The 24,947-nt window shown below is 48.0% G+C and overlaps 2 protein-coding genes and 2 pseudogenes across 5 annotated transcripts in view; 3 read left to right on the plus strand and 1 right to left on the minus strand.

The window, feature by feature from the left end:
* LOC117857131 (LEAF RUST 10 DISEASE-RESISTANCE LOCUS RECEPTOR-LIKE PROTEIN KINASE-like 1.2) overlaps nt 1-9,581 on the minus strand; it is a 32,442-nt gene extending 22,861 nt beyond the window's left edge. The window contains exon 1 of the mRNA XM_072293663.1: nt 9,566-9,581. The gene's annotated coding sequence lies outside the window, so the exon portion shown is untranslated. The remainder of the gene's footprint in view (nt 1-9,565) is intronic.
* On the plus strand, nt 105-4,416 carry LOC117858715 (LEAF RUST 10 DISEASE-RESISTANCE LOCUS RECEPTOR-LIKE PROTEIN KINASE-like 2.1; annotated as a pseudogene).
* A 926-nt stretch (nt 9,582-10,507) lies between the features above and the next one.
* Nucleotides 10,508-21,597, plus strand: LOC117855027 (LEAF RUST 10 DISEASE-RESISTANCE LOCUS RECEPTOR-LIKE PROTEIN KINASE-like 2.1). Of its 4 annotated transcripts, none has more exons than XM_034737301.2 (4): nt 10,508-11,476; nt 19,085-19,111; nt 19,838-19,864; nt 20,322-21,597. In XM_034737301.2, exons 1-4 carry the CDS (start codon nt 10,567-10,569, stop codon nt 21,371-21,373), a joined length of 2,016 nt encoding a protein of 671 aa, XP_034593192.1. In that variant the 5' UTR covers nt 10,508-10,566; the 3' UTR covers nt 21,374-21,597. The 4 variants fall into 4 exon arrangements, with proteins under 4 accessions (XP_034593192.1, XP_072149766.1, XP_034593193.1 ...); XM_034737302.2 differs by lacking the exon at nt 10,508-11,476 and adding an exon at nt 11,547-16,395; XM_034737304.2 differs by lacking the exon at nt 10,508-11,476 and adding an exon at nt 16,752-18,402.
* A 140-nt stretch (nt 21,598-21,737) lies between these two features.
* LOC117855029 (rho GDP-dissociation inhibitor 1-like) lies at nt 21,738-24,550 on the plus strand (annotated as a pseudogene).
* Nucleotides 24,551-24,947: the final 397 nt, after the last annotated feature.

Here is a 24,947-nt window from a genome sequence, read left to right on the forward strand (position 1 = left end):
GTGCGTGCGTGAGAGTCAAGTGAGGGAGTTAGGCTGACAGCGACCGGTTCTTCGATTCGATGTGGAAATTTCTCGCCACGACTGGACCGGGAGAGACAGCCCGCTAACGATTGCGCCTTGGCGCGGCACGTCGTCCTTGCATCTCCCGTTATTCATGGGGTGGCGACCGAGTTTCAGCAGGCAACATTTTACCGCCGAGTATACTAGTCACTGTGCTGCAACATTTTACAGGACAGCTAGATGAACACGTGTTTGCTTAGTATGTTTTCGGGTTTTGGTGTTTATGGACTCTACTAAACGAGCCTAATCGATTTTTCTTTGAGTAGCGACACATGATGGGCCTTTTTTTTTTCTTTCATGAAAAAGTAGCACACCGGAGTCGATAATGGGCCAGGCTGACTAAGCCAGAATTTGGTTGGGCCAGGCCAAGAAATTAGGTCTTATAGCACCTTTAATTCGTTTGTGCTCCCTCATTGAGATTAGCAGTCCACCTATATACCCGGAGGTTGAGTGGCGGTGTCGAAAACAGCAATTGACAATCCGTTCTACCTTGCCAGCCGCAACCGCAGCAACTGCCGATTACAGCGGTTATTACTACTACTACGGTTCACCAACCAACTGGGAGCCTGCAAAGAGCCAGATGAGATGAGCGCGCCTCGTCTTCTCGCCACCATAGCTGCTCACCTACCGCGTCTCCCCGTCCTCCTCTTCGTCTTCGTCGCCGTCCATGTCCCCGCTTCCCATGGCGATCCTGCTCCGCCCCTGACCACCTACGACGATTCCATGTGCCCGGAATCGTCCAGGTGCGGAGACGTATCTATAAAATATCCCTTCTACCTCTCCAACACAATCAGATACATCGCCGACTACAGTTACAACACACCCTACGCCTGCGGCTACACCGATCTGGAGATCTCCTGCAGGGCAACGGGCCGACCGGGACGCCGGTGATCCGCCTCGACAGCGAAAGCTACACCGTTCTCAACATCTCCTACGACAACAAAACCATTATTCTGGCGGACAGCGACGTGCTCCGCCCTGGAAAGTGCCCCGTGGTCAGCCACGACGTCAGCTTCGACGAGGTGTGGCTACGCTACAGCACCAGCTCCAAAGACAACCTCACCTTCTTCTTCGGCTGCGATCCCGCGCCGGCTGGAGTCGACACGTACCGAATCGACTGCAACGGGTTGAAGAGTCCGTTCGACGATGGAGCTTCCTTCGTGTTGACACCTGATGACCATGGTAAAGCCCAAGAGCACAATTTAGCTGCGTACTGCAAGAACTTATCGGTGCCAGTAAGGAGCGAGGTTCTGAAGTCAGGTAACAAGACCAGCTTCACAAGCGGCGGATACGGTGACGTGCTTAGGCAGGGGTTCGAGCTGGCCTGGCTTCCGACGGATGAGTGCCACCCGTGCGATCAGTCCGGCGGGAAGTGCTCCTACAACCAGTACAGGCAGTTCCTGGGCTGCTTGTGCTCCTCCAACATCAAGGTGGGCCACCCGAGGTGTACACCAAGACCAAGTATGTCCTTCAAAACTGATCAATTCGATTTGACTCCCTTCGTTTTTGCAATTACTAAACGCACTCGAGGTTTCCGGTTGCATCAGTAATTTTCATCTCGTAGCTAGCCTCCTTGTGCCCAGTCTGCGCTGCTCGACCTAATAATGGTGAAAGGACTGAAAGCTCGACCTGACCTAGTATGGATTTCGTTCGGCGTCCTTGGAAAATTAGCGCTTGGGGTAGGTTACATAAACTGGAAATTCAGGTTCCTGTTTCCATCAGTCCACAACAGCAAGGATGCTTTACAGCCTTTCGCCTTCTCTGCTTTTGCACCAAATCCGTGCTTTGTCATAAACGAGACGAAATTCCTGTGATGCCTTGTGCTACGGCGAGAAGGTGGGCAACCCGGACTGCAAAAATAGAGGTTCCAGTATAGCGTACACATCAAATAAGCCCTTGAACCGATAAAAAGATTATTCCGTCTAAAATGCAAGTATGCTCCATCTGCACAGCCGAGCATTACTCTCGTTTGATGATTGATTGATTGATACCCGGACGTCCGATCTCACGCCTGTGTTTCTATTGAGCTTGCTTCACACTAAGTTATATGAGCTATTGAGCTTTAGGAAGAGATCTGTAAATTTTGGCTATTGGTCTCTGTCAAAGCCCCTTAAAAATACCATTATTTGGCCAAACATACATCATTTCGACAAGCAAATGCATGCCTCAGCAGTGAGCATCTACTGAATCGGCCATTGCAATCTTAGACCCTGCCACTACCACAAAGCTCCTTTTTAGGGAATTTGTTAATTGATGAACATATAACTGTTTTGAACTTAAGTAAAATTCGCCCACCTGTTCTCTTAGGTATCTATAATTGCGTTTTTTTCTGGATCCTTGAATTAGCAAGATATTTGGAAATGGCAAAGTTTCTGGTGAAATTATATGGAATGTCTGTCACAACTCACATGCAACTCTTTTTGCGTACATCAATCAACCGACTTGGATCATATGAGTCCTAAGAGGAAAAACACAGAGCTGATGACTGTATGTGACTAGCGTGCATTCATGGTAGTGACTGACAACAACCTACCAATGGATTCCGTACTATCTATGTTACTATGTACATGTTCATTATTAGTGTCAATTTCCAAATCTTTCAAAAAGCTTGAAACTACAGCCCATTTTCCTTGTGTTGTTGATCTAACACGGTTCCTCTTGTATCGGTCACCTGCTTTAGTATGGTAGAATATTCTTAGCTCTGTAAGACGACTATGTATGCCATTTCTGTACACTTATGTGCTTCTTTGCTTATGTAATTGAAGGGCTTGATAATAAGAAAATTATAATCGATAAGCAACCTCTATCTTGGGTTCACTTTCAGTGTTTTTCCTTTGTTTATTCCTATACTAATCTGTTGCTAAGCCTGCTTTACATGTGCCTATATATCTGCACCCATCTACATTTTGTCTAAAAGAGCAGAACAAAGACATATGGCTAATTATTGGCATGCCGTGTTTCAAAATCCATAATTCTCAAAAATATATTATTTTGGAATCCACTTCCCAGTATCAAAATGGCGAAGAGTTTTATCCCTTCCTTTGGAAAATAAACTTTCGAGTTTCCCTACTGACTGGCAATATATGCATTATGCTTTGCAAAATGGATTTTTAGAATGCTTCGCAAAATGACTGAACATTGGAGAAGAATTTTTATCCTTCCTCTGGGAAATAAACCTATGTGTTTCCCTACTGACTTTGCAAAATGAATTTCTTGAGCACTTCACAAAATGGATTCACTTCTGATGTCTTGTTGTGATGCAGATATTGTGGCAAGCACATCGTGCCTTCTATTTCTGAGTCTCCTTATTCTCGCGTTCTTCTTGACATGCAAATATGGTTCGCTGCCCTTTAAATCAAAGAACAAACCAAGGATTGAATCCTTTTTACACAAAAGTTGGGAACCTACAGCCTTAAAGATACAGTTATGCAGATGTGAAAAGAATGACAAAGTTTTTTGCTGTTAAGCTAGGCCAAGGTGGATTTGGTGCTGTATACAAAGGTAACCTCTCTAATGGCGGCCAGGTAGCAGTAAAGATGCTAAAGGACGTCAAGTGTGATGGGGAGGAACTTATGAATGAGGTGGCTAGCATTAGCAGAACTTCCCATGTCAATGTTGTTACCCTTCTAAGATTTTGTTTGGAAGGATCCAAAAGGGCTCTCATTTACGAGTACATGCCTAATGGTTCACTGGAAAGGTATGTCTTCATCAGCAATTTAAACAGTGAAAATACATTAAGCCGGGAGAAATTATTTGACATAGCAATTGGCATTGCTAGAGGACTTGAATATCTCCACCGATGCATCGTGTATTTTGACATCAAACCCCAAAATATTCTATTAGACCACGATTTTCGCCCTAAGATTTCTGATTTTGGATTGGGCAAGCTATGCCTGAATAAAGGAGAGCGTTATCTCTGTTGGTGGTGCAAAAGGAACAATTGGATGCATTGCCCCTGAGGTGTACTCAAGGCAATTTGGAATAGTAAGTAGCAAGTCTGATGTCTACAGTTATGGTATGATGGTGCTTGAGATGGTTGGGGCAAGAGACAAGAATATCAATGCAGATAGTGAATCTAGTAGCCAGTGATGACTATTGTATGAGTGCTTCTGAGATTAATGGCGGGACCAGAGAGCTTGTGAGAAAGATGACAGCTAAAGGTAGGTTTGCGGTGTATACAAGTGATCCCAACTGATCGGCCAACAATGACTAGAGTTGTGGAGATGCTGGAAGGCAGCACAAGTAATCTGGAACTGCCACCCAAAGTGCTCTTGGGTTGATATGCATCAATATGTTCCCAATAAAAATGTTACTCACTGAAACCAATTTGCTCAAGTGCAATTTTTTGTTGTACTTTTTTTTAAAAAAAGGCAAGAATCAAATGTTACTTTTGCTATGTAAACCGAGATGGAACTAATATATGAATTGCTGACCAAGGGTGGTCACATAGCATCGCATGATGATATTATTTGATCAGACTAGCTACAAGTATGGTTTCATTTCTTTGCACTAGTACTGATTTCATTAGGCAAATGCGTTACAGATTCAGTAGTGGGTGAGTTTACATCCCCATGAAATACATTAGCACAAAATATGTTTTCATCCCGATTCAGATCAGAACTGCAATGCTCAATTGCTGAAAATACTTGAACTGGTTATTGGAGATTAGGTTTTGAGAGCTAGATGTTACCAAAAGTAAGAGTGGCCAAAATAGGACCAACGCGGCCACTGCTCAGGTTTGAGGTGTTTGCCATGGCGGTTTCAGATGTTTGCTATGGACCGCAGCGGGTGCCGCCTGCGTCGATGTTTGCCTCCACGACCTCCGCCTGAGTGCCCGTCTTGATGCCAGGGTAGCTCCCAACATATGGCTATGCTCACTGTCCAAATCCACCGGATCGCACAGGCCAGAGCGCGCACGAGAGGCGGCGGTGACCGGAAGGAAGAAGGGTGCTGACAAGATCCTTTTTAGTTTTTCGCTGGCCATGGACCACTTGACAGAGCCCAACGATTTGCGCGTCCCACACAACTTTGGTTGCATGTGGAAATTTCGCCGCCACGACTGACCGCGCGATCTGTTAATATGATTGCGAAACATACCCAAAATTGTGTATTGTTTCATTCATTGGTTCATTGCTGACAACGATTCATCGGGCCGGTCGTGGTGAGGCTGGTCACTTAGCATTTTTATTTATAAGGTGAACATGAATACCAAGATTCAAACTTTGCAATGTTTGACTAATATTTTTTTATTTTTATAATGTAGGCTTTATATACTCGGATTTGTAATCAAATATACTATATAATGATTATAAGTTTATAACCATAAACAATATAATATAAGACAAATGAATGGTCAAAGTGCTAAATCTGAGCCGAGCCAATGAGCAGCGATCAATTCAATCAGGCCTAGCCCTAAGGCATCAACAAATGGATCGGTAGTTGTTCCAAATTATGGATTTCGACGTGTTTTCTAGATTTATTTTGTTTGAGGATTTTCTTAGCCCATGTATTATTGGTTGGTGACTATTTGATTCTCCCCTTATCTTTTGGACGGTGCCAACTATCGGTGCGGAATCTGACCGACAAGTAAATGTTAGTAGTTTTGCCGTGCGTTAGATCAGATATGGCCTAGCACACAATGACACAGGATGTATATTGGTTCAGGCAATAGGCCCTACGTCCAATCGGAGTTGGTCGGTCGACTATATTCCTAAGCCCAGGTGCTCAAAGTTTGCAGTGGGGGTACAAACGAGAGGGATGAGAGGGGGTGTCCGATACCTGGTCGTGCTCTGGTCCGAGTGGGAGAGAGTGACCGGGGACTCAGACGTACGCTATGTGTTTGAGAGTGTGTGCGCGTGTGGAATGAGTAGAAGTATCTGCTTATAGAACCTGTGTTCAGACGGGGAGGGCCTGTTCCCTTTTATAGTACAAGGGGACGGCCTTACAAGTCAGAGAGAGAGAGAGTGCGGGCGCTGCCTAGTCGTCTCGAGGCCCATGTCGTCAGGTACGGTATGGCCACCATCCTCGGTCCCTGTTCATCTCGTCAGACCACTCCGTTGTAGCGGGTAGATTGCGGCGGCATTGTGCGGGGCGTGCGCTGAGCGTGGTGCGGTACGGTTTTGTCGGTGTCAAGAATCACGGGTCAAGACCCCAGTAAGTAAATTTATTTTCTATGCGCGTAAGGCTCGAATGGTTGCACGAGAGGACACGGGGTTTATACTGGTTCGGGCAGGAATAGCCCTACGTCCAGTGTGGGAGGCTGCTCGTGTTACTCGTGCAGAGTCTGTAGTAGGGGTTACAAACGGGCGAGAGAGGGAAGCTGGTCCCAAGTCTCTATGGGTGTGCACTGATGCTCTTGTGGAAGGATTGTGAGTTGGGGGTTGTTCGGTTCGCTCCCGGGCCCTCCCTTTCTCAGGCCCCCTGATCCTCCTTTTATAGTGTAAGGAGGGCATAGGAGTTACAATCGAGCCAGGAGCAAAGGGAAGTAAAAAAGATAAAGCCCGGGAGATAAAGTACAGGGAGACGGGCCAAGCCACCAGGGACGCCGCCTACCCTCCTGGTCTTTGTGTCTTGTCAGCATGGTCACCGAGGAGGGGTGGTTGCCGTTGGGTTCTGTTGAAGGCTTGGAGGTCGGCCACTGTAGCCAAGCACGCGGGTCGGGCGTGGCGGCCGACCACTACAGCTGTGCGAGTTGGTGGTGACGACTAGCCACCGTAGCCGTGCATGTCGCGGGCGACGCTAACCACTGTAGCCACGCGTGCTGACCGGGGGGCGCGACCGATGTGCCCTTTTTGCCAGGCCGAGCAGGAAACCGGGCGGCGCACCCTCCTCTATCAGGACGCATGGGCAATGAGTGCCCTATGACAGACACCACAGTGGGGGGTTAGGACGGCGCGGTTGTGGCAGCAGCGCAGTCGTGGCAATAGTGCGCCGCTTGAAAACTCCGACGGGCCACGTCGAGGGATGCGGGCGCCTCTCCGTGTGTCAGATCCATATTCTGGACATGAGCATCCCATCGGTTGCATTTATGATGAGATCGGTAGGGGCCCACAAGATCCGCGCCCCCTTCTGCTGGACCGCGCACGTCCTTGGGCGAGGCGAAGCTCTATCCTGTAGGTCCGGATATGTTCGACCCTTAGCGCCCAGGGTCGGGCGAGACGGAGCCTAGCGACGTGGGGTCGGGCGCGTCCGACCCCTCGCGTCCGGGGTCAGGCGAGGCGGAGACCTGCTGTGTGGGGTCGGGCGCGTCCGACCCCTCCCGCCCGGGGGTCGGGCGAGGCGGAACTCTCTTGGCTGGGATGAGGAGCGACCTCGGGGGGTCGGGCGCGTCCGACCCTGTGACCCGGGGGTCGGGACAGGTTGGCGGAGGTCACTGTTTGCTGGAGGCGGGCCCGGACCCTTATGACCGTCCTTTAAGGAATATAAGGAAGTCGTTAATATTTCCCACCAACAGGTTCCTTGTACGGTAGTACGGTAGTTGACCTGGACGCTTCCTCTTATCCATTCCACCTACTCCCTAGGCCCATATCGAGCGGGTGTCCCCGGTCGATTATCCTAGTCGGCCCCGATCGTGCCGGTTGGGGGGAGTGGTGTGGTCAGTACGGCGCATCTCCGGTCGGGGGAACTCGGTCGGGGTCGGACGGTGGTCCCACCCCCGACTGGATCCTTCTGGTCAGGGCGCCGACTAGGCCTCCTGGTCAGAGGAGCCGATCGGTGGCCGGATCTCGGTCTCGGCCTGCGTTGCGTTGCTGAGCTCGCCCAGGTACGCGTTGTCGCCGCACCTCTTGTTGGGCCAAGTGCTGCGGGAAGGAGATCCTATTAGGGATCCCGGGTCTATGGACCCGTCACCGTACCACCCCACATATACTTGAGGGGTGTAGGCTGATCGAATCAACCCTATCAAATCTATCAAACACAATTACTCTTTTTTCCCTTTACTGACTTTTCCAACCCTAGTTGTTGTTGGTTTTTTCATCTCCACAATGATCTACAACGTCCTAGCTAATCTGCTGAGTCTAGGGCACTCCATTGACCGCCACATCCGAGCAGGTCCCTCTCAGGCACGATATTTATTGGATTCAAGATGGTCGTTGTTGAGGGTAAATGTTGTGTCTTTAGTGTAAGGTATGTTTTTATATGCCAACAATACGGAAAGAAAATATTTTTATTGTCGAACTGTCCATCGAAGTAAGGCATATAAATTTCCTCATTTTTTTTCCATGTCAAACCTTTAGGCAGCATCAGAGGAAATAAATAGCAGTTGACTCGTGATGTACAACCAAAGGAAAAAGTTTGTAGGATCAAGTTCCACCACTGAAATGGCATGTTCATGTTTGAAACGGATGAATCAGCGTTATTGAGGCTTTGACTTTTCTTCTGCCCCAAAGAAAAATCAGAGTGCAGTTGTTAATATTTATCAGGAAATTATTTATAAATATATAAATACCATTTTCCACACTGGTAGAGATCAGACACTACTAATACAGTACCACTACCAAGTTCTACCTTTCCAAAGAAATCAAAGAAACCTCCGATCACAGAGGATACTACTCCTGTGGCTACACCGATCTGAAAATCTCCTGCCAAGGCGAAGGGGCGAGCGTGATCCCGGTTATCCGTCTCGGCGGCGAAAACTACACCGTTCAGGACATCTCCTACGAGAGCGGCATCGACGGTTACAAAGTTATTCTGGCGGACAGCGACGTGCTCGTCGGCGGCAATTGCCCCGCAGTCCGCCACGGCGTCACCTTCGACGACGTGTGGCTGCATAACACCAGCTCCACCGACGGCCTCACCTTCTACTTCGGCTGCTACTCACGCGGGCCCCCCATGCCGGCTGGATTGCACAAATACCAAATCGACTGCAATGGGTTCAAGAGTCCGGTTCCTGGCGGCGGAGTTGCGTTTGTATTTACACCTGATGATCATGACAAAGCCCAAGAGCACGACTTGCTGCAGACTGCAAGGAGGTTGTCTCCGTGCTAGTAAAGAGTGAGGTTCTGATGGATATGGCAAGTAACTGGACCAATTTCACAAGGGGCGGATACGGGGACGTGCTGAAGCAGGGGTTCGAGTTGAGCTGGAGCCGTATCGCGACGGATCAGTGTCCCCTGTGCGAGCAGTCCGGCGGGAAGTGCTCCTACAGCCAGAACAAGACATTCCTGGGTTGCTTGTGCTCCAACCGCAAGGTGGGCTACCCGGACTGCAGACCAAGTAAGTCTCCAACACTGAACATTCTGTTTCACTCCCTTCATTTTTGCAATCACCACACCACGCGCATTCGAGATTTCCGGGATGCATTAGTAATTTCCATCTGTTTTAGCTAGCCTCCTTGTGCCCGTCTCCGTAGTGTGCGTGCCCCTCTGCTCCTAATCATGCTGCTCGCCTCGAGCTAATGATGAAAGTTGGACCTGACCTTGTCTGAAATTCCTTGAGTTCGCCTGGAAAATTAGTTCCTGGGTAGGTATAGAACTGGAAATTCTAGTTCCTGTTTTCATCAGTCGACAAGGATGGTTTGCAGCCTTTCTTTCGCCTGCTTTTGCACCAAATCCGTGCTTTTCTCATGAACGAGATTCATCAGGCGGCCCGGCGGCCTGCCGTGCTCCACAACATTTCGTAGATCAGAGGACAGTACGTCCCCTGTGTTTTGCAGCGTGGAACAAGTGCAGGATACTAAACGCAGGCCCCCAGACCGGGTTTGCATCGCCGAATGGAGAAGTTCGTTAGCATTTGGTAGCTCTAGCAGCCAAGCGACCCTTTTTTTTTTGTGGGTGGGGGGTGTCTTGCACGTCCAGAACAGGGTAACCCTAATCACAGCGCGCGTCAGGAGGGGCTGCTGGAGCTCGATCCCCGACAGTCCATTCCCATCCCCGCAACTTTGAAAAATAAAAAGAAAAGTTTAACTTTTTATTTTCAGAATATCATAACTTATACATATAACTTCAATGCATAACTTCATAATATAACTTCTTATGAGATAATTTTTTAGCACTTCAATACCGTGTAGAACTTACGCGTACAACTTCTAGATACACTTCGTAAGAATAACTTCAATTTTATTTTTTATAAAGTTCAGCATAACTTTTTTCCTAACAACAACTTAGATGATAATTCTATAATACAACTTTAATGATATACAACTTATACTCGTTATATTTGTCACAATTCTTGGGTGAATGTTGTTTAAAAATTTATGCACATAACTTACACATATACCTGGTACAAATTGTAGAAAAAATAATTGAGAAAAGGAAAAAAAGAAAAAAAATAATTGAGCCGCAGCGTCGGCGACGGCACTGGAGCCGAGGGTGCAAGCTGCTTCGGTCTCCGAGCGTCTCCCGGTCTCAATCCGTGCCATCGCGTGCCCCACCACCAGAGACCAACCTTCTCCGAAAGACCCCAACCAGGTCAAGTCCACGGGTGCTATAACCGACCGGCGGCGGCCTCAGGTCATCGCAAGAAACCAGACGCGTCACGCGTGCCCAATTGGAGCTAACAAACAGCTAGATGAGCATGAGCCAGCCTCGCCTTCTCGCCGCAATGGCTGCTCACCTACCACGCCTCCCCGTCCTCCTCTTCGTCTTCCTCGCCCTCCATGTCCCCGCCTCCCATGGCGACCCTCTTCCAACCACATACGACGGCTCCATGTGCTTGGAGTCGTCGTTCTGGTGCGGCAGCGTCGAAATCCGCTACCCGTTCTATCTTGCCAATGCAACCAAAGCAACTGACGATTACAGCGGGTACAACTACTCCTGCGGCTACACCGATCTGGAGATCTCTTGCCTGGGCGAGGGGCCGAGCGCGAGCCCGGTCATCCGTCTCGGCGGCGAAAACTATACCGTTCAGGACATCTCCTACGACAGCGACAACTACAAGGTTACTCTGGTGGACAGAGACGTGCTCGTCGGTGGCAGCTGCCCTGCAGTCCGCCACGGCGTCACCTTCGATGGGATGTGGCTGCATAACACCAGCTCCAACGACGACCTCACCTTCTACTTCGGCTGCTACTCAGGCGAGCCCCGCATGCCGGCTGGATTGCACAAATACCAAATCGACTGCAATTTCGAGAGTCCGGTTCCTGGCGGCGGAGTTGCGTTTGTATTGACACCTGATGATCATGACAAAGCCCAAGAGCACGACCTGGCTGCAGACTGCCATAAGGTTGTCTCCGTGCTAGTAAAGAATGAGGTTCTGGAGGTGGCAAGAACCTGGACCAACTTCACAAGTGGCGCATACGGGTACGTGCTGAAGCAGGGATTCGAGTTGGGCTGGAGCCCGATGGAGACGGGTCCCTGTCCCCAGTGCGAGGAGTCCGGCGGGAAGTGCGCCTACAGGCAGAACAAGACATTCCTGGGTTGCTTGTGCTCCGACGGGAAGGTGGGCAAGCCGGACTGCAACAGCACCGCGCCTGCATCAAGTAAGTCTTTGAGACCTGATCCTTCGATTGCACATTCGGCAGTTTCTTGTGACCCTCGTTAATTCGCGTCTCGTTGTGTCCCGCTGATTGCCTCGTGCTAATGGTGAAAGTTATGGCCTGGCCTGGTCTGAAATTAGTTGGGTCTGCCTGGGAAATTAGTGCCTGGGTAGGTAGAAAATAGAAGCTCTGGTTCCCGTTCTAATCAAATGACAAGGACGGTTATAGCCGTATTTGCTTTGATATACTCTTTCACCAAATCCGTGCTTTTTCGCGAACGATTCAGGCGGTCTGCCGTGCTCCACAACCGTATTACCCTTGTTTCAGTGTAGAACATACCAGTCCACACTCCACAGACCAGAAGCTTAGAACTGGCTTTGGCAGGCAAGTGGCAGAATGTTCAGTGGCGCACTTGGTTAATTAGATGAGTGGACTTTTTTTGGACTTGACATGGTTAATTTTTTTGGACTTTTTTTGCAATCACCACACCACGCGCATTCGAGATTTCCGGGATGCATTAGTAATTTCCATCTGTTAGCTAGCCTCCTTGTGCCCGTCTCCGTAGTGTGCGTGCCCCTCTGCTCCTAATCATGCTGCTCGCCTCGAGCTAATGGCGAAAGTTGGACCTGACCTTGTCTGAAATTCCTTGAGTTCGCCTGGAAAATTAGTTCCTGGGTAGGTATAGAACTGGAAATTCTAGTTCCTGTTTTCATCAGTCGACAAGGGGTCTGTTCGCTTCAGCTTATAAGCCGGCTGAAAAGCCGAAACGGCTGATTTGTTGTGAGAGGAAAATACTGTTTGGTGGCTGATAAGCCAGCTGAATAAGCTGAAGCGAACAGGCCGAAGGATGGTTTGCAGCCTTTCTTTCGCCTGCTTTTGCACCAAATCCGTGCTTTTCTCATGAACGAGATTCATCAGGCGGCCCGGTGGCCTGCCGTGCTCCACAGCATTTCGTAGATCAGAGGACAGTACGTTCCCTGTTTTTGCAGCGTGGAACAAGTGCAGGATACTAAACGCAGCCCCCCAGACCGGGTTTGCATCGCCGAATGGAGAAGTTCGTTAGCATTTGGTAGCTCTAGCAGCCAGACGACCTTTTTTTTGGGTGGGTGGGGGGTGTCTTGCACGTCCAGAACAGGGCAACGCTAATCACAGCGCGCGTGCGAGAAGGTGCTGCCGGCGCTCGATCCCCGACGAGCCACTCCCGTCCCGCGATTTTCTTTTTTGAAAAGTTTAAAATCCTGCACCTTTCCATTTTCAGAATATCATAACTTATACATATAACTTCGATGCATAACTTTATAATATAACTTCTTATGAGATAATTTTTAGCACTACAATAGCGTGCAGAACTTATGCGTATAACTTCTATGTACTTCGAATTTTGTTTCTTATAAAGTTATAACCTGTCCACACAACTTATATGCGTAACTTTTTTCCTAACAATTTAGGTGATAATTCCATAATACAATTTTAATGATATACACAAGTTATACACGTGACATTTGTCACAATTTTTGAGATAACGTTGTTTAAAAATTATACACATAATTTACAGTACAAATTGTAGAAAAAATAATTGAAAAAAAAGAAAAAAAACGTGCGGGGTCGCGCAGCCCCACTGTTCCGCGTGGGCCAGCTGCACATGGGCGCGGGGAGTATCGCGCGCCACGAAGCCGGTCGGCGCGCGCTTGTAGAATTAGCTTTGCGCGCGGGATGGTTTTGCTCCTCAAGGATCTTTGCTGGAGCCAACAGCAAACTGGTCGTGAGAGCAGAGACCGTCAGATAAATTACTATGCTTTGGATCTTTGGTAGTTTCGTCCATCCAAAGACGTGTTTCCGGGGCTTCGAGTCGGTAGTGAAAGCATGCTTGCTTTTTTTCCTTTTGTGAAAAGGTGAAAGTACGATTTCTATTCGCTTTGATTTCAGTGTTTCACAAAACAGAGCGGCCCTGACGTTTAGTACTACTGCAGTTTATGTAGTTGCTGACTACGTAGGAATATTAGACGCAAACCTTTCCTATATACCCCTCCCTTCCGGTGTTCCATCCAACCCTGCGAAGCAGGATGAACCAAACTTCTTTTCTGAAAGAGCAATCCAGTAGCAAGGGGGAGATTGTCTCGCATTCCTGGACACAACAGGCACATAAATCGTTATCCTGCAACTGATGACGTTTTTATGAACAGATTTCCATAAGAAACCTAATCAATTTACTAGCCTTAGCTGTATTACATCATTACCTGCACGTGTAGGACAGTCCATTTGTCGGAGCGATAGCAAACTGGTCATCACTCGTCAGAGCAAAGACTGTCGTACAAATAGTGTAATTGCTATGGTCCATCCAAAGTATGCTTCCGGGCAGGGTTAGACTTGGTCCGCGCGTATGTAAGTCAACTGAAATCCTACCCAGGGCAGTGACGCATTCTAGACCAAACAAGCCGCGCGATGACGTAATAGTAGTACTAGGATGGCAGGCGCGCTAGGCCGCGCCCGTATACTAAGAGTCCATGCATGCTCGTCTAATTGAACATCTCTGAGCAATATAAACACCATAGTAAGAGAGCAGTAGACATCACGGTCAATGGACAACTTCAATTTGCATTGAACATAAACGTGGTAGTTCTTTCGCTCATATGTAACAGGTGCGGTTATAGGTTTGTCAAACTTAAATATGGGGAAAAATACTGGTATCGATCATTTGAAGCAAAAAAAAAAAGAAAAGAAATTTTACGGCTTCCGGTCAGCAACCACTGACAGCATCCATTTGAAGCCAAGCTATAGGCACAATATTTCACGAACTGTACGAACTATCAGGTCATGATATTCGAAAAAAGACATGGTAGTTAAGAAGAACATCTGCTGGTATTTTGGTGCTCAAAGAAGAAAAATAAATTACATGCTCATCTGAAGCCAAGTAGCTGAAGCAGCACTGAAGAAGCAGTCAATTAAATTGGGGGAAATGACCAAGGAAAGGAAAGTACAAAGACGAAATATTGCATCAGGCCTTCTATTTCAGGATTGGGAACAATTCATCTGATAATATGACTATATGAGGCAACCAAACATTGAAACATGTAAAGTCCAGAATCAAAGATAAAGTTGTTGAGATGAATTGAGGAAGTGCACGTAAGAACTAAAGAAATGAAGAAAGTGCAGAGATGGCGGAGCTTACACAGATATGGAGCTTACAGCCTTACACTGCCATCACCTCTGCCGAGGACGCGGCAAGCCAGATCAGGAATTCAGGATCCGATGGCGAAGCCTTTTCTGGAGGTGTGCCCCGTCCAGGAACCAGAGGAGAGCGGCGATGGCAGCGAGAGAGGAGAAACCCACGAAGGCTGCTCCGATGTGGTCCGTCGACGCTGCTGCGTTCCCCGTTGGCGACGAGTCCGCCATCTCCGCCATAGTCGCGGCTGCTTTGGCGTGCTACCTCAGTGTGTGAGCTCCTGCCGCCGGTCTGCCTTTTGTGCGGCCACGAAGGGGATGTGGACGGACGGGATTGAGCCGGAGCGTCGGGGACGGCACTGGAGCCGAGGGTGCGGCAGCGACGGCGGAAGAGGCGAGGCGAACCAGACGGAGTCAATTTCGTCCGCGGGCAAGGAAGGCGCGTACGCCTGCTACGTGAGCCTCCCGTACCTGCGTTTTCCTCAGGGTCGGTCCCGCAGAAGACGTGGCTGCCTGTAACAGGCAGAGACGCGGGGGAGCTCCCGGAGGCGTGCAAATCTTACAGGGATGTATCTCTACTTTATGCACTATGCAGCCGAGATCGCAGATCAAACGGCTTGACACAAACCAGCAAGACGCCAAGTCGACGTTGCTTCAGTCTCCAAGCGTTTCGACGTCTCCACCGGTGGCCCACCGCCAACCAATTAAACAACCTTCTCAAAAAATAAAACCAGGTCAACTCCACTCATCTAACCACGCGACCTAGTATAAACGGCTGCGCGCTTAAGGAAGCAAACTGACTAGATCATCAGCTAAACAAGCACAGCCAAAGCGTCCGAGTCGTCGGCTCCGCGCCATGGCTCACCTACCACGTTTCCTCCCCGTCATCCTCTTCCCCTTCCTCTCCCTCGTCGCCCATTGCCCCGCCTCCCATGGCACCCCTCTTCCGCCCACCTACGACGTTTCCATGTGCGTGGACTCGCCGATCTGGTGCGGCGGCGTCGAAATCCACTACCCGTTCTACCTCGCCAACGCGACCGCCTACCACTACGGCGCACCCTTCTCTTGCGGGTACACCGACCTGAAGATAGCCTGCAAGGACGACGGGGAAACGCAGACCCCCGTCATCCACCTCGGCCGAGCCGACTACACGGTCCAGAACATCTTCTACAACAACAACAGCTTCCTGCTGGCCGACGCCGACGTGCTTCGCGGCGGCGATTGCCCCAGGGTCCGCCACAACGTCAGCTTCGACGAGGCGTGGCTGCAGTTGCGCAACACCAGCTCGCACGACAATCTCACCTTCTTCTTCGGCTGCTTCTCCAAGCAGCCAGGCGGCGGCGATCCTCGGCCGCTCGGTTTCGACACGGATAAGTACCGGATCAACTGCACGGGGTCGGGGAACGCACCTGGTGGTGGAGCCTCGTTCGTGTTCGCCGACGAAGAGCTCGACAACGCCCAAGAGTATGAGTTGGCCGCGCACTGCGGGGAGATCGTCACCGTGCCGGTACGAAGCGAGGTTCTCGATCTCATGGCGAGTGATCAGTCCATGTTGGCGAGGGGTGGATACGGCGGCTTGCTAAGGCAGGGGTTCGAGCTCGCTTGGACCCGGAGCACCAAGGATCAATGCCACCGGTGCGAGAACTCCGGCGGGCGGTGCGCCTACGGCTACGCCAAGGCTTTCCTCGGTTGCTTGTGCAGCGGGAAGGTCGGTGACCCGTACTGCAAAAACAGTAGTGCCAGCACAGTACAACCGCCAAGTAAGTCCTCCAGGCTCCAGGACTCATCCTTCGATTTTACCCCTCGTTTCTGCGATCACCAGACGCGTTCCAGTAGCTTGTCGCGTTTGGTGCTTTCTTGGCTTCTTGTCCCCGCTGCGGCTGCTTCTCTGTTTAGCCCCGCGAGTTTTTTTTTTTTGATAAATGGTCCGCGAGTAGTTATAGTTTGGCTGAAAAATACCGCGTGGGTATGTAGAAAAGATAGGAATTCCAATTCGCATTTCCTCATTCGGTATCCCGTTTTGTTCTTTTTCACGAACGAGATTCATCAGGCGGCCCGGCGTACTCCACAGCGTTTCGTAGAGCATAGAACCAAACTGTCCTTCCTTTCAGTCTGAACTCCGAAACAAGAGTCAGGTTACTACCTACTGCTCACTGAATTCATGCCGAAAGTGTGAAACACAGCCTACACACCTGGTTTAATTTGCATCGCTGAATTGAGAAGTTAGCTAGCATTGGCTATGGTAGGCAAATGACCAGAAGCGTTTTCCTTACACGTTTAGAACACGTATGATACTTGAGTTGCTGCAGGCTCTTCGTTGGAGCGACAGCACACTGGCCGTGAGAGCAGAGACCGCCATGCGAGTACCCAAACGCTACGTTTGGTCCAAATTCAAGACGTGTTGCTGAGGTCGGAGAAAAGCCTAGTTTTGCGTTCACTGAGATAGTTCGACTACGGTGGTTCCCAAAACAGAGCCGACTGGGTCCCCTGCCGTTTATTAGTACCGCAAACTTTCTAACTGCTGACCACTCCGGACCATTGAACGCAAATCTTCTAGTGAGAATACTTACATGAATATCGATCCAGAACCAAGACCAAGGACGCGACCTTTCTTTCTTCCAAGGGTGTTAGCCAATGGAAAACGCGCGAGTGTGCACGGAACAGCGACGGGAGCGGGAGGTGCCAACACCTGACTTCGCCAAGGCAGAGTAATTGCCTAATTGGCATCTTGCGAGACCCAGCTGGTCACAGTCAGCCACGGCTCTTTGCCCCACTTTGCCGCCATGTCCCTCTCGTCGGCAACCCGGCCGCCGATCGACCTTGAAACTCATCAGGCCCTCGCGACCTTATAAACGGAGGCCGGCCGCCACCAAACCAGAGGGGGCAATAAAGTAGCCTGACCTGTTTAGGTTTAGCCATGGCTCTCTTGCTACGGCACCGGCTGCTGCTGCCGCCGCTGCTTCTCCTTGCCATCTTGGTTGCCGCTTCCCATGGCGCGCCTTCCAGCGGGGGCGATAGCTACGACACCTCCATGTGCGTGCGGCAACCTTACAACTGCGGCAACGTCAACATCAGCTACCCGTTCTATAGCAAGATGGAAACTCTCCTGGGAAACGACAGCTCGTACTGCGGCTACCCTGGCATGGAGATTCAGTGCGAGGAAGGCCGAGCCTTCCTGGAACTCGACAGTGGCAAGTACACCGTCTCGCGCATCGACTACGAGCCCCCCGGAGTCTGGCTTGCTGATCCTGATGTCCTCAACGAGGGGAGCTGCCCCAGAGCCAATCACAACGTGACGCTCCGGAACGGCTCATGGCTGGACTATCCTAACGACACCGTCGATTACCTCGTCTTCTTTATCAATTGCAACTTCCTCAACGTCACCGACATCGCTCGGCCACCGTCAAACACGGACTCCACCTGCAAATTCGATGACGAGCCGGCGTATGGGATGTCTTTTGTGTTTCGGAAGGAAGACGTGCCGCACCAGGACACGAATTGGTGGCAGGTGTGCGGCAAAGTTATCGAAGTGCCTGTGCTCAAATCCGGTCTCCCTACCGATCCACAAAATGATCCTAGATGGAGGAACGGTGGGTACGGCAGCAGTCTTCGTGAAGGATTCCAGTTGGCATGGCACCAAGAGCGCAAGGCCCCCGCGTGTGACCAGTGCGAGCGATCCAAGGGGCAGTGCGGCTACAACCAGACGGGGGGACACGTAGCATGCTTGTGCTCCGGCGGGCGAGTCGGCGCTCCCAATTGCTCCTCAGGTAAGCCTAGAAGCTTTTGCTCTGCTTTTCCAAACTGCCCGGGGATTACTGGTTACTTTGCTTCAATTCATCGTACCGTCCTTCATTTTGTTTTCTCTACAATCGTTCCCCCTTTTTAGATCCCTGTAGAGACTAGGGTCAAAGCTCCTTTTTAGGGAATTTGTTAATTGATGAACATAAAACTGTTTTGAACTTAAGTAAAATTTGCCCACCTGTTCTCTTAGGTATCTATAATTGCGTTTTTTTGTGGATCCTTGAATTAGCAAGATATTTGGAAATGGCAAAGTTTCTGGTGAAATTATACGGAATGTCTGTCACAACTCACATGCAACTCTTTTTGGGTACATCAATCAACCGACTTGGATCATACGAGTCCTAAGAGGAAAAACACAGAACTGATGACTATAGGTGACTAGCGTGCATTCATGGTAGTGACTGGCAACAACCTACCAATGGATTCCCTACTATCTATGTTACTATGTACATGTTCATTATTAGTGTCAATTTCCAAATCTTTCAAAAGGCTTGAAACTACAGCCCATTTTCCTTGTGTTGTTGATCTAACACGGTTCCTCTTGTATCGGTCACCTGCTTTAGGATGGTAGAATATTCTTAGCTCCGTAAGACGACTATATATGCCATTTCTGTACACTTATGTGCTTCTTTGCTTATGTAATTGCAGGACTTGATACTAAGAAAACTATAATCGGTAAGCAACCTCTATCTTGGGTTCACTTTCAGTGTTTTTCCTTTGTTTATTCCTATACTAATCTGTTGCTAAGTCTGCTTTACATGTGCCTATATAATCTGCACCCATCTTCATTTTGTCCAAAAGAGCAGAACAAAGACATATGGCTAATTATTGGCACGCCGTGTTTTAAATGAAGCTAGAAATGATGGATAGAAGTTGAAAAAAAAAGTTGGAGTGGCACAAACTCATCTTATATAGCCACCTCCTTCAAAGAAATCAAGAGCAAAACCTTCCTCCTTAGATTTGGTATTTTTGAAGCTTTTCCCGAGCTCCTCTTGGGCAAGCTCCAAATGGAAGGTTGCTTGGGAAAAAGATGCCCGTGGCCTTAAATGAGCGAGCTCTGTGCTGGCGGGCGACATAAGCCAACCGCTAGCACAGATGGGGTGTGTTGGCGGGTGCTGAGGTCGCCTGCTAGTACAGTGGCTTCTGTGCTGGCGGGCTCCCGCCGGCACAAGAAAGCTTTGTGCTAGCGGGTACCAATAATAAATTGCCTGTGCTAGCACAAATCAAATTGAAACTACTGTTGTTGATCTAACACGGTTCTTCTTGTTTCGTTCACCTGCCTTTTTCATGAAGCCATGTAATCTGTTTTTGGGTGTACGGTAGAATATTGTTAGCTTTGTAAGATGCTTATATATGCAATTTATGTGCACTTATGTGTTTCTTTGCGTGTGTAATTTGCAGGGCATGGTAATAAGAAAACTACAATCGGTAAGGAACCTCAATCTTGGGTTCACTCAATGTTTTTCTTTTGTATTCGTATACTAATCTGTTACAAAGCCTGCTTTACATATGCCTATATAATCTGCACCCATCTTCATTTAGCCTAAAAGAGCAGAAAACAAAGGCATGGCACGCCATGTTTTAAAATCCATGATTCTCACAAATATATTATTTTGGAATCCACTGCCGATGACAACAATGGCGAAAAATTATATCGTCCCTTTGGAAAATAAACTTTCGAGTTTCCCTACTGACTGGCAATATATGCATTATGCTTTGCAAAATGGATTTTTAGAACGCTTCGCAAAATGACTGAACATTGGAGAAGAATTTTTTATCCTTCCTCTGGGAAATAAACCTATGTGTTTCCCTACTGACTTTGCAAAATGAATTTCTAGAGCACTTCACAAAATGGATTCATTTGTGATGTCTTGTTGTGATGCAGGTATTGTTGCAAGCACATCGTGCCTTCTATTTCTGAGTCTACTTATTCTCGCGTTCTTCTTGACCTGCAAATATGGTTCGCTGCCCTTTAAATCAAAGAACAAACCAAGGATTGAATCCTTTTTACAAAAGAATGGGAACCTACATCCTAAAAGATACAATTATGCAGATGTGAAAAGCATGACAAAGTCTTTTGCTGTTAAGCTAGGCCAAGGTGGATTTGGTGCTGTATACAAAGGTAACCTCTCTGATGGCGGCCAGGTAGCAGTAAAGATGCTAAAGGACGTCAAGGGTGATGGGGAGGAATTTATGAATGAGGTGGCTAGCATTAGCAGAACTTCTCATGTCAATGTTGTTACCCTTCTAGGATTTTGTTTGCAAGGATCCAAAAGGGCTCTCATTTATGAGTACATGCCTAATGGTTCATTGGAAAGGTATACCTTCGGCACCAACATCAACAGTGAAAATATACTAAGTTGGGAGAAATTATTTGAAATAGCAATTGGCATTGCTAGAGGGCTTGAATATCTCCATCGAGGATGCAATACTCGCATTGTGCATTTTGATATCAAGCCCCACAACATTCTATTAGATCAAGATTTCTGTCCTAAGATCTCTGATTTTGGATTGGCCAAGCTATGCCTGAATAAAGAGAGTGCTATATCCATTGTCGGTGCAAGAGGAACAATAGGCTATATTGCCCCTGAGGTCTATTCAAAACGATTTGGAACAGTAAGCAGCAAATCTGATGTTTATAGTTATGGAATGATGGTACTTGAGTTGGTTGGGGCAAGGGACAAAAATATCAATGCAGATAGCGAATCTAGTAGCCAATATTTCCCTCAGTGGATTTATGAGCATGTGGATGAATACTGCATCAGTGCTTCTGAGATTAATGGTGAGACCACAGAGCTTGTGAGAAAGATGATAGTGGTAGGTTTGTGGTGTATACAAGTGATCCCAACTGATCGGCCAACAATGACTAGAGTCATGGAGATGCTGGAAGGCAGCACAAGTAATCTTGAACTACCACCCAAAGTGCTCTTGGGTTGATATGCATCAATATGTTCCCAATAAAAATGTTACTCACTGAAACCAGTTTGCTCAAATGCAAATTTTTGTTGTACTTAAAAAAAGGTCATGCATCAAATGTTACTTTTGGTATGTAAACAGAGATGGAACTAATATATGAATTGCTGACCAGGGGTGGTCATATAGCATCTCATGATGATGTTATTTGATCAGACTAGCTACAAGTATGGTTTCACTTCTTTGCACTCGTACTGATTTCACTAGGCAAATGCGTTACAGATTCAGTAGTGAGTGAGTTTACATCCCCACGAAATACATTAGCACAAAATACGTTTTCATCCCAATTCAGATCAGAACTGCAATGCTCAGTTGCTGAAAATACTTGAACTGGTTATTGGAGATTAGGTTTTGAGAGCCAGAGGTTTCCAAAAGTAAGAGTGGCCCAAATAGGACCAACGCGGCCACTGCTCAGGTTTCAGATGTTTGCCATGGACCACAGCGGGTGCCGCCTGCGTCGATGTTTGCCTCCACGACCTCCGCCTGAGTGCCCGTCTCGATGCCAGGGTAGCTCCCAGCAGATGGCTATGCTCGCTGTCCAAATCCACCGGATCGCACAGACCAGAGCGCACACGAGAGGCGGCGGTGACTGGAAGGAAGAAAGGTGCTGACCAGATCCTTTTTAGTTTTGCGCTGGCCGTGGGTCACTTGACAGAGCCCAACGATTTGCGCGCCCAACACAACTTTGGTTGCATGTGGAAATTTCGCCGCCACGACTGACCGCGCGATCTGTTAATACGATTGCGAAACATACCCGAAACTGTGTATTGTTTCATTCATTGGTTCATTGCTGACAGCGATTCATCGGGCCGGTCGTGGTGAGGCTGGTCACTACTCCAGACACTGCTCACTACTTACTACTCCCTCCATTTTTATTTACTAGTATGTGACATGATGCGCTGCTACTAATGAAGGTCCAAGATTTTATTTTCTTATTTATTTACTTATCTGGCCCTTGCTTTTAACACCTTGCCTCTCATGCACAATTACCTGATTAAGCTAGCTTGTCATATATTGCTTGCCTAGAATGTTAGGAGCGACATATTTTTGCTTGATTCATCATCATCATCTGCATTCTTGATTGTATTACAGCAAAGAAGCTGGGACAACAGGGAGCATGGATAAGGAGGAGAATAAGGAAGCATCAGTGAGCATTAGCAACGATGACACGGACACCAATGATTTTGAGGATGACGACTATGATGACGATGATGGGAAGCACACCGTGGCGCTTGGTCCTCAGGTTCCCCTCAAGGAGCACCTTGAGCTCGACAAGGTAACATGGTTATGCCTGATCACGTCATGCGATTATGTGACACCTTCAGTATCTAGGTTAGGCCACCATCTATGCCGTTATTACTGTTGCTTCCCCATCCATTTACCCTTTGAATGCGATTTATTTGCCTAGGATGATGACAGCCTAAGGAGGTGGAAAGAGCAGCTCCTCGGAGATGTTGATACCACTAAGCTTGGAGGTACATTTAATACCGCACTAATGCTCGCACATGTGTTGCAATGTCAGAAATTTTATGGTGTGTCCATGGCATGATCTGATAATTTTTTTTCGCTGAAGCCTTGCTGTTTCTTTCATTCACTTTCAGGCACACTAAGGGTGTGTTTGGTTGCATACACCACATGATGCATGCATGGATGATCCTGGATGGAGTGGTTCAACCAATTTGCTTGTACCATATGGTTCACTCTAATTAGTAGAATAATGTATTAAGTGGGATGGCCTCATCCTGGATGAGTTGGTCCAATTCACCCAACCAAACAAAAGGATCATTATTATTTTGAATCATTTCATACATGAATCAAATGATACAACCAACTAAACACACCCTAAAGCACAAATAAGCTAACCTTTAATTTTTTCTTAAGAGACAAGATAACATCGAGTTAGAATTCCGGTGTAGCTAAATATGTTAACTTGAACATGGCCTGGAAAGTGCAGTCAATCAAACAAAGCTTCCATATGCTTGGACTGATAGTACCTTTCTGTATGCAGAGACTGCAGAACCAGAGGTGACCATATTGAACTTGACCATCCTAAGTCCAGAGCGACCGGATCTGGTTCTGCCGATCCCACTTGTGCTGGATGACAAGGGGTACGCATTCTCGCTCAAGGATGGGAGCACCTACAGTTTCCGCTTCTCCTCCACTGTCTCCAACAACATTGTGTCTGGTCTCAGATATACACACAACTTCTGGAAGACTGGAGTAAGAGGTGACTTATAATCAATCATATGCATAGATGTTTATCATCTTTGTTGGTTACGTGCTGATGCTGCAATTTATGAGAATAAGGATGGTGGCATGAATTTTGAGTAGTTTTACATGATCCTTGTGTTAATTGACATCTGCATTACATTGTAGTGCTGGTTATGTAAATGCTTACCGTAAAACTACTAACTATTTGGCTCATGAATTTTGCATCACACATGATTGGTCTTTTTTATGTAAACATAATTGCCATTGTCCTTTTTTTTTGCAACGAATGTTAATGTTCATCTTCACTTACCTGGAAGTCAGTTGGCCTTTGATATCGAAATCCCAGTCATTGAGTCAGCGCATGCTCCCCCTCAGCCTAAGATAGTTGACCTCCCGGTTGCTTTTGGCAGTGGAAAATCAGAAGGTGATGCTGGGGACCTACAGTCCTCAGCAGGAGCCTTACACATACGAGGCCGAGGAAGCTACGACACCAAGCGGCATCTTTGCAAGGGGTTCATATTCTGCAAAGCTGAAGGTAAGGAAACCCCTCTAGTATTTTCTACACATTTGAAGCCTACCTTCCTGAATTTTCTACACATTTGGAAATGCATAGCCCAGTGTCGTAATGAATTTGTATGAATTTGGCTTTCCAGTTCGTGGACGATGATGGGAAAGTCTACCTGGAATGAGCTACTGCTTCGAGATCCGAAAGGATTGGCCAGCCTCGGCCTGAAACTGAGAAAGAGTGTGAAAACAGGGTTTAGGTGGCATGTAACAGGGGATGGATATTGGATAGTCCTGTGTCTTGTGTACGATTCTCGCTGAGCGACGGCGTGGCCCGGCAATCTAAGCCGGAAGGCCGAAAACAGAATTCGTTGTGTTGCCTGATGGGCATGGCTCGGAAGAATCCTCGTGAGATGCTACTTTGAATCTGTGGAGTTCATTTATCCATTGCTGTGTTGTTTCTGAACCCGCGGAATGAACTTGTCTGTTACCTCTCAGCCTGCTGCCCTGGTTGTATTGTATTGTCCTCCTAGTCCTACTGCTATAATTTACGGAATTTCTGACGACTACTCGTGGAAAAACATGTAACTAGCAGAAACGTCTGTAAGTTGCTACGGATCTTTATTTTCACGTTATTATTCGCTTGTTCCTAATATGTTAGCTTCGCTTCCGAATATATTGGTGCGTTCTACATTTGCCACGTCATCGATCCACAACTCCGAAACCGCGGAACTTCTCCTCCACCCTTCCCTCTCTCACCAGCCAATCTTATTTCCTCCCTCCCTCTCTTCTCTCCCAACCTCTCCGGCACGCCCCGTGGAGG

Source organism: Setaria viridis, chromosome 5, assembly GCF_005286985.2.
Source record: "Setaria viridis chromosome 5, Setaria_viridis_v4.0, whole genome shotgun sequence".
NCBI classification, from domain to species: Eukaryota; Viridiplantae; Streptophyta; class Magnoliopsida; order Poales; family Poaceae; genus Setaria; species Setaria viridis.